The sequence below is a fragment of the Trichosurus vulpecula genome, chromosome 2, assembly GCF_011100635.1.
Source record: "Trichosurus vulpecula isolate mTriVul1 chromosome 2, mTriVul1.pri, whole genome shotgun sequence".
NCBI lineage: Eukaryota > Metazoa > Chordata > Mammalia > Diprotodontia > Phalangeridae > Trichosurus > Trichosurus vulpecula.
Genome location: NC_050574.1, coordinates 250,831,102 through 250,840,939, shown reverse-complemented (window position 1 = coordinate 250,840,939; position 9,838 = coordinate 250,831,102). Strand labels below are relative to the sequence as shown.

Sequence of the window (9,838 nt, the reverse complement as noted above, 5' to 3'; positions counted from 1 at the left end):
ATTGTCCCTTCTCCTGCATAGGGCTGTACTGTGTGGGAGACGGGAGGAGAGAACTGAGCAACAGTATCTTCCAAGCCTGAATATATTTCTGCATTTGAGCATTTCTAGAAAAAAGAGTGGGTGGGAGCAGGACCTAAGTAAAGTCCCAGAGGCTTCAATAGTGACGTACAGGAAAGCCTCAAGTGGGCGGGGAAATGCAAATCTCTTTATTGAAGGAGCAGGGGCACCAGCTACTTCAGCCCAGAGAGTGTGTGGTGAGTGCTGCTCAGTCATCTGGCCTGCGCACAGACTGGGATCAGAGCCAAGGGGGAGAGAGAGAGAGAACGGAGTAAGTAGACCAGTGACTATTGTCATGTTGCTTCTCAAGAGGAGGAGTTGGGGATCAAGGAAAGGGCTTAGAGCCACCCAGCCTACCAAGAGCAGGGATCCGAGTTTGCCAAAGTCTGTCTTTTACAAAGCACAGCCATGGTTGCTGTGGATAAATGTGCTCTTTGCATCTGGGGCTGCCCTTTGGCCTTTACCAGGAGGAGAGAATGATAGAGTTGTGCCCAAGTTCCCATGTCAGATTCTGACTTCTGAGAAGGGAGAGAAAACACACATCCTTCTACCTGGAGGGAGGTTTGGACCCAGTGATCAGGGGACCCTGCCCTAACCGCATAAAAAGTTGTCATTCATCTCAGCACCCCCGTGGTATCATAGCGAGTTTTCTAGTAGAGGGAGAATGGGGCTTGATGTGACAGGGTTGCCTTTACCCTCGGCTGCTGCTGAAGGGGAGCCCCTCTTTATATCCTCAGCTGCCTGCTCACAGGCTAAGATTCAAACTTACTAGGAAGATGCAGTCACCCAACACCAGAACTCCAGTCTTGTTATACTATATATTTGGTTATACCCCATTAAGGCCATGTAATATAGTGGTAGAGTGGAAACAGGTGCTAGATTTGGAACCAGAAGACCTGACTTCAAATCCTGGCTCTATTACTTACCACCTGTACAAAAGATGAGCTCCAAGGGCCCTCACCAATACCTCTAAATCTATGGTCCTACATTCTATCATGTGATATACGGAGCATCTTTCTCATATTCACAAAGAAAACCTCTCAGGTAGCTATGACCCTTGCTTGGTCTTGCCTCAAGTGCCAGAGAACCAGTACTGGACCACCATCACCCCCCTTTCCTGAGAAAAGCTCAAAGAAGTATGTGTCAAAGACAAGACTCGAACCCAGGTCTTCCTGGTTTTGAGATCAGCTCTCTACTCCCTATACCATGCTAGCTCTCCCATTTTCAAGGATACTGGCTTTTAAGTAGAATTTTTTATTTAAGTTTTGAAATACATTAAAACATATTTTAAAAGAAACCACTTTGAAGACTGTGCCAAGTGAAAATGCAGGGTGTTAAATCAAGATGAAAGTAAGTCACCAAATCAGAATTACGTTTTGATATTCGGAGACTTGGAGGAAACAAGAGCTGGGAAAATATACAGGCAAAATGAGCTGACAGTTTAAAGGAAAGACCAAAAACAGGGAAATTCTTCATGGAACTCAGACTTCGGTGGGGAAAAAAGAAACAATACATTCCCAACTGCTTGTTGGATAGAATTAGATCACCATCAAGGAGTCTAAAATCATACAATGGGAAGAAGAGAGAAAACTATAAAATGAATATAAACATATTGGCAAAGACAATAATTTTAAGTGTGAGCAGTAGAGAGGATATTAGATGGTTGATTTTAATCAGTGAAAGCTTCCTGGAGGAGTTGGTGATTAAACTTCAAATTGAAGGCAGGGAAGGATGTGGTTTGGGGGCTAGTAGATGAAGGCTGTTGTTCCATGAATTTGGGGTGACTCAGGTAAAGAGTCTGCCATCAGGCTTAAGTGGACTATTCATATCTCTGTATTGAAAGTATTTCTATCTTCCTAAATAGAGGAGTAAAAATGGAAAGAAAAGAGACTGTTGCCAAAAATAAGAATGTGTGACTCTTCTCAAAATTTGAGGTGGGACAAGTCATATGTCACAACTATTGAAAAAATTCAATCAATCAATCCATATACATTTATCAAGCACCTGCTGTATGCCAGGCTCGATGCTAAGCAACTGGGGTTACAAAAAGAGGCAGCGAACAAGTTCCTGCCCTCAAGGAGATTACAATCTAATAGAGGAAGCAATACATACCAAGCAAGCTATTTACAGAATAAATAGGAAATAATTAACAGAGGGTAGACACTAGAATTAAGAGGGATTGTGAAAGGTCTTTTGTAAAAGATGGGATTTTAGTTGGGACTTAAAGGAAGCCAGGGAAGATAGTAGCTAGGGTTGAGGAAGGAGAGTATTACGGGAGTGGGGGGATGGGGGTGGGGAGCCAGAGAAAATGCCCTGACAAGATTCAAATTTAAAAATTCAAATAAAACTATATTTACTTCTGAATTCATTTTGAGGCTTTATTTTAAATTTGTTTGGAGGGAAATTTGGGAGAGCTTAGGTAAGTTCCTGCCTTTACTCTTGCCATCTTGGTTTTTCCTTCAATAAAATTCTATTTCCATCTCTTTTAGATTATGTCTCAGTGGAATCAAGTTCAACAACTGGAAATCAAGTTTTTGGAGCAAGTAGATCAATTCTATGATGATACTTTCCCCATGGAAGTTCGACATCTCCTGGCCCAGTGGATTGAAGGCCAGGATTGGTAGGTTCAAACATTTTTGTTGTTCTTAGAGATTGATACATAAGGCTTTGTTTTCTATCCATATGAATTTCTGGTATGGCCTGTTTGTGAACTCTGAAAATGTAATTTGTTGCATCTTTTTAAGCTTTAAAAATATTTATCACTTATTTAAAATGTGGTATATTGTCTTTTGAGAGTTTCATCCAACATGTAAAGAAAATTAATAGCAACAAGATTCCAACTGCTTTAATTTTCAAGACAAAATTGAATAATTGCCTCAGTGGTTTGCTTGCTAAAAGACTGAAGAATAAAAAAATTGATTTTTTTATTGTTGGGCACGAATATTATTTGACAAGGAAATCATATACTTTCTCATAAAGTACATGATTTTCCTAAAGCCTGGTGCCTTCTTGAGGACAGATAAGGGGATTCTGAAAACCAGCTTTCACCTAACTATCGTTTTTGCTGTTGTTCGATTGTTTCATTCATGTCTGACTCTTCATGACCCCATTTGAAGTTTTCTTGGCAAAGAGACTGGAACTATTTGCCATTTCCTTTTCCAGCTCATTTTACAGATGAGGAAACCGAGGCAAACAGGGTGAAGTGAATTGCCCTGCTACACACAGCTAAGAAGTGTTTGAGGCCAGATTTGATGAGTCTTCCTGACTCTAGACACCGCACCACCTAGCTGCCCCAGCTATAGTTAGCTAATTAGCAAAATGCAGACCCTTCACCTCATTTTAAGGAGCAATTTTGAAAAGGCAAGAGAAAAAGAAAGAAAAGAAAAAAACTTTGGAAAAATGGTCAATGGCCTGACATGTTTTCCCCCTAAAACTACAAAAGACTCTTAATGTTGATTCTTCGACTTTTTTTATTTGCCTGGGGGAAAGAATTATTTAAGATGCCGTGATTGTTATCCATATTTAGTACATTATTATGCTAGTTGGGCTTGAGGTCAGGTGCTATAATACATTATCTGAGGGTCCCATTGGCTGCTTCTTTTTGTCTTGTGGCATTGATGGCCTGCCATAGTGTTAACATAAAGGAGACATGATCAAATGTAGTTAACCTTTTTTCTACCTGATGTGAAATTTAAAATTCTATGAAAGGCAAGCAGCTAAGCAAATGAATTTTTCAAAAAGAGTTGATGTTTTCCTGTTGTGCCAAGCAGCCTATGTAAACTCAATCATGGCTAAATAATATCTAACCATAGTTTTCTTTTGAACAGGGAAGCAGCTTCAAACAATGAGACCATGGCAATGATTCTCTTGCAAAACCTGCTACTGCAACTGGATGAGCAGTTGGGTCGGGTTGCCCAAGAGAAGAACCTGCTTTTGATACATAATTTAAAAAGAATCAGGAAACTACTTCAGGTGAGAGCATCTACCCTACTTCTCCTGATGGGAATTTGGATTTAGTGTTGTTGTGAGTTTAAAAGTCGGAAGTGGTTTTTTGAATGGAATTTTACTGGGATTCCATGATGTAACACACATGTGGTTTTGCACTTGACTTTTATTTTTTAAATTTATTTTATCAGCTTAATTTTTTTGTGCATCTAATTGATGGCATGTGGCTGTAGCTAGCTAGATAGCACCAACCTGAGGTAGGATAAGGCCCAGGATAAAATAAAGTTAATGTTTCTTATATTCCCAGAGAGAGCTGAGGGAAAGAACTGATATGTGCCAGGAAAGATCGAATATTGTTATTGTACATTTATATGGCATTTATGTAATACTAGCATTTATTGTAATACTTTGCCAAGAAATAATGTATCTCTAAAGAGATTTGTAAATCTCTTTAGAAACTCTACCTTCTCATTGGGTCCTCACAACAACTCTGGGAGGCAGATGCTATTATTATCCCTTTTTTACAGTTGAAGGAGCAGAGGCAGACAAAGGTTAAGCAACTTGTCCAGGGTCACACAGCTAGGAAGTGGAAGTGTGAGGCTAGAGATCTGCAAGAATTCTTATTACCAATTCCTTTCATTGTCGAGGAGAGGGGAGTCCCTAAACTTCGACTCTAACATCACAGTCTTGAATGTGTTTATAGAAGAGGCAGAAATACAGTGAAGGACAACAAAGATGGAAAAGCCAGCTAGATGATCATTGAAGGAAACTAAGGATTCTATGAGGCATAAATGAGGAAGGTGTTCCTGGCATGGGAGATGGCCTGGGCAAAGGCATAAGGGAAGGAGATGGATGTTTTATTCACAGAACAGCAAACAGACCAGTTTGGCTGGAATAACAACAGCAGCAACTAGCATTTACATAGTGCCTACTGTGTGCTAGGCACTATATTAGGCATTTATAAATATTATATCATTTGATCCTCATGACAACCTGTAACACCAATGTGATGCTCATAGCAGCTGCTATAAATATGCGCATGTATTTCCAGGGTTGGTTTGCAAAATATAATAAACTCTCTTCCTCGAAGACAAAACCAAAATATTTATTTGTAACAGGCTAACAGAATCTATTAGCATGGTACTCATTGCTAATGCAGGGAGCACTGACATCTCAAGCATCCTTTCTGTCAAGCCTCCCCACAAGCAAGTTCCCCTAGGCAATTCCTCTCTCCTCCCACTTCTCTCTCTGCATATACCTCTCCCATCAATCAATACAATATATACTGTTTCCAATCAAAGGCTCACCCAGCCTAGAGGCTTGGAAATCAGGTGTGGAAATCCCTGTGGCCCAGAGCCTAACTGGCTCTGCATCAGGGCTCCAGGTAAGGCCTATTAATGGGTGAGGAAGATCTTATATCCCGTTAACCTTACACAACCCTGGGGGGCAGGAGCTATTATTATCGTCATTTTATATATGGAGAAACTGAGGCAAACAGAGGTTAAGTGACTTGGCCAAGATCACACAGGAATGTAGGCTGTATCAGAAAGAGTAATGTACAGCAAGCCTGGAAAGGAAAGTTAGAATCAGATTATGAAAAGCTTTGAAACCCAGAGGAATATGTGCTCTGTTCAAGAGTTAAAAAGGAATTACTAAAGCTTCTTGTCACTCTAGGGGGGGATGTAGTCAGATCTATACTTTAGGATCAATTGGACTGGAAAAGAATAGATTGGAGAAGAAAGAGGTGATACAGGGAGACCAATCAGGCGGCCATTAAAATAGTCTAGACTAGAGATGAAACTAGTGCTGAGGCTCCATGAGCAGAGATAAGGTTACTAATGTGATAGATGTTGAGTAGGCAGAATTAATAGAATTTTGCAACTTTTGATTTGATATTTGGGAAAAGGGAGAAGGAAGAGGGGAGGGTGGTTCTGAGGTGCTGAGCCCAGGTGGCTGGAAGGATGGTGGTGCCCTCAAAAGAAAGAGGGAAGTTTGAGACAAACAAAGAGAGTACAGTCTTACATAGATTCACATGAATGTGTATGTCTATACATGCGCATGTTATAGATATCTACGTATATGTATGTGTATATAACTGTGTATACGTATGTCTATAGAGGTTTGTGTGTATGTATATATACATGTATGCATGTGGCGTGTGTATATATGTATACACACATATATGTATACATACATACATACATGTGTGTGCTATATGTGTGTGTGTGTGTGTGTATGTTTATATATATCCCCACACTTAATTGTAGCCTTCCTGGGAGAGGAGGGAGGAAGAAGGGGGAAAAAAAGAAGAAAGTAAAAAGTGCATAGCAGAGAACAAAGGAAAACTCACAAGGAGGCAAAGAAAAGATGGACAGTTCTGAATACAATGTGTAGTATTTATTACATAGGCTTTCTTGAAATGAAAATTTATTGCTGTATGTTTTGAATCCTCTCTTACATTCTGCTGTGCACATGGCAATGCTTTTTTTCTATGTTCTAATTCATCCAAGCTAATTTTCCTAGAACCTTCACCTTACTACTGCTCTATTCTGGTGGGTCTGTGCACTGTTCTCTAAACATTATGCCATCCATCATTCCTACCTTTGGACCCGTGTTCTGTCCCAGTCTGGAATGTATTCCCACCTTCTTCCTGCATATCCAACCTAAGCATCATACAAAACCCAACACTTGTGTTATCTCATCTGTGAAATCTTTCCTAGCTCCAGCAACCAGAATAGGTCCCCAGATCTGTCCCAAACTGCAACCAAGCAAGTGGCATAAAAGGCATCCTAAGGTGACTGTGATGTTAGTTACTGGTGAAGAGATGGTGACATTTCCCCATGGTGAAAGACAGGGACCCCAACATGAAAATGGCTGACTATGGGCAGGATCTCTTTTCCTTCTCCTGAGAAATCGGGCCATTTGGTAGATTCCTATTTAAGCTAATTCTTGTAAACCATAATAACAATTGCTAGCAGTTATATAGATCATTAAGCTTTACAAGGAGAAGGGAATGGCAAATCATTCCAGTAACTTTGCCAAAAAAATCCTATATGGAGTCATGAAGAGTTGAACATGACTGAAAATGACTGAACAACAACAAAATTTAGAAAACATTTTACATGTTATCTCATTCGACCCTCACAACAACCCTGAGAGGTAGCCATGAGGAAACTGACATCGGAAGAGGTTAAATGACTTGTCCAGGATCAGCTATTAAGTGTCTGAGGTAGGATTTAAACTTAGATCTTTCTGGCTTCAAGTCCAACACTTAGCTGGCACAACACTTAGATGCTTAGGTCTTAAGCTAGTTTGTTTCTTTATGTTGGGCATCCAAGAAGCCTGATTCTTGGTGGAGTAGGACTGGTGGGGTAACCCCCAAAGCAATCAGATCCATGTTTTGTGAGAGGGGGCTTAAAGAGGACTTGTTTCATCTTAGAACTGGAAGGGACCTTAGAGGTAAGGTTGTCCAAATCCGTACTGTGAGGCCCTGGAGAGAAGTGACTTTCCCAAGTTCACGGTGGAAGTCTCATTCAGCTCTTAATGAAATTGAGTCTAAGTTAAAGTCAGATGGAGCCTGAATTTCATAAGCTGACATGATTCTTAGAGTTGGGACTTTACAAGCCACCTTTTCCAACTCCCTCATTTTACACAGGAGAAAACAGAGACCTGGAGCAGGTGTCAGAAGAGGAGTTAGAACCCAGGTTTAAGTTCTCACCCAGATTCTTTTAGTCGGTTGTTAAAATGGGCCAACTCCTTCCACCACATCCTGGGAATACAGACCCATTCCTATAAGAAGTGCCTGGTCCCAGGACAGAGGCCAAGAAGCTAAACAGGGCCTTTGGTGTATCTTGGCCTTCATGCTCATGTCTAGCCTCTCTTCTTTGCTCTTTGAGAATGTTTAAGCAGTTATCAAAAGGCTACATTTTCACGGATGGCAAAATTCCAGGGACAGAGGAGGCAGAGGCATTCTCATGAAGGCAGGGTCCATGACCCTAGGCTCAGGGGATGGATCCTATCCCTAGCTTGCCCACTGGATGTGTCCGGGCCAAGGTAGACTCTCATGCTAAGCTGGGGGGACATTCAAAGGCCTGAGTATTTCTCCTTCCCTACATTCCTCTGCAAGGGGAAGAATAACCACTCTTCAGGTGGCCCCTTATACTTTTAACTAGTCCCTTATTCCTGCCCCCATACTGGGAAGTATGAGAAGCTAGGGAAACAAAACAAAGACAAACAGACTCAATAACCTAGATTGGAAATGCAAAGCTTGGGGGACAGAGCCAAGATGGCAGCCGGAAAGCATGGACTTGTCTAGGGCTCTCCCCCAGGACCTTCCAAACACCAATAAAAAATGGCTCTGAACAAATTCTAGAACTGTGGAACCCACGAAATAACAGAGGGAAGCAGGGCTCCAGTCCAGGAAAGCCTGGATGGTCACTGGGTAAGGTCTTTCGTGCACAGAGCTGGGAGCAGAGCGGGGCAGAGCCCAGTGTGCACTGTGCCCAGAGCAACCAGACTGGAAGCCGGCTGGAACAGGCCCTACTGCCCTGAATCAGTGGGCTGTGGCAGTTACCAGACTTCTCAACCCACAAACACCAAAGACAACAGAGAAGGTTAGTGGGAAAAGCTGCGGGGGACAGAGTGAAAGGAATTCTCCATTTGGCTACCGCCCTGGGGGCAGCAGAGGGGGTGCAGCTACAGAACTACAGCTGCAGCTGCTTCCAGCTCCAGGCCCACTTGGTGGGAGGAATTAAGTGGCGGATCTGAGCAGTAGTGCAGAGCCTACTTAAGATCTGAGTCAGGTCCTGGTTGGCCATTCTTGGGGGAGGAGGAGCACTGGTGTGGCAGAGCTTGCTGTATAGAAATAGCTCTGAAAACAACAGCACATGCCCTCAAGCTTGGAACAAAGTACTCTCTACTCTACATGCAGTCATACCCTGATGAAAAACTCAAGGGTCAAGTAGTTGGCAGCGAAAAATGCACTCAGATTCAGACTCGGACTTTGGAATCTTTCTTTGGTGACAAAGAAGACCAAAACATACAGCCAGAAGAAGTCAACAAAGTCAAAGAGCCTACATCAAAAGCCTCCAAGAAAAACATGAACTGGTCTCAGGCCATGGAAGAGCTCAAAAAGGAGTTGGAAAAGCAAGTTAGAGAAACAGAGGAAAAATTAGGAAGAGAAATAAGAATGACACAAGAAAACCATGAAAAACAAGTCAATGACTTGCTAAAGGATACCCAAAACAATACTGAAGAAAATAACACCTTAAAAATAGACTAACTCAAATGGCAAAAGAGCTTCAAAAAGCCAATGAGGAGAAGAATGCCTTGAAAGGCAGAATTAGCCAAATGGAAAAGGAGGTCCAAAAGACCACTGAAGAAAATACTACCTTAAAAATTAGATTGGAGCAAGTGGAAGCTAGTGACTTTTTGAGAAATCAAGATATTATAAAACAGAACCAAAGGAATGAAAAAATGGAAGACAATGTGAAATATCTCATTGGAAAAACCACTGATCTGGAAAATAGATCCAGGAGAGAGAATTTGAAAATTATTGGACTACCTGAAAGACATGAACAAAAAGAGAGCCTAGATACCATCTTTCAAGAAATTATCAAGGAAAACTACCCTGATATTCTAGAGCCAGAGGGTAAAATAGAAATGGAAAGAATCCACCAATCACCTCCTGACAAAGACCCCAAAAGAAAACTCCTAGGAATATTGTCACCAAATTCCAGAGCTCCCAGATCAAGGAGAAAATACTGAAAGTAGTCAGAAAGAAACAATTTGAATATTGTGGAAACCCAATCAGAATAATACAAGATCTAGCAGCTTC

At 41.4% G+C, this 9,838-nt stretch overlaps 1 protein-coding gene across 1 annotated transcript in view; it reads left to right on the top strand.

Annotated features, from left to right (window-relative positions):
- Positions 1-2,549: 2,549 nt before the first annotated feature.
- STAT4 (signal transducer and activator of transcription 4) overlaps positions 2,550-9,838 on the top strand; it is a 145,245-nt gene continuing 137,956 nt past the window's right edge. Inside the window, exons 1-2 of the mRNA XM_036744944.1 lie at positions 2,550-2,677; positions 3,885-4,029. Coding sequence (XP_036600839.1) covers positions 2,550-2,677; positions 3,885-4,029 — 273 coding nt within the window. The remainder of the gene's footprint in view (positions 2,678-3,884; positions 4,030-9,838) is intronic.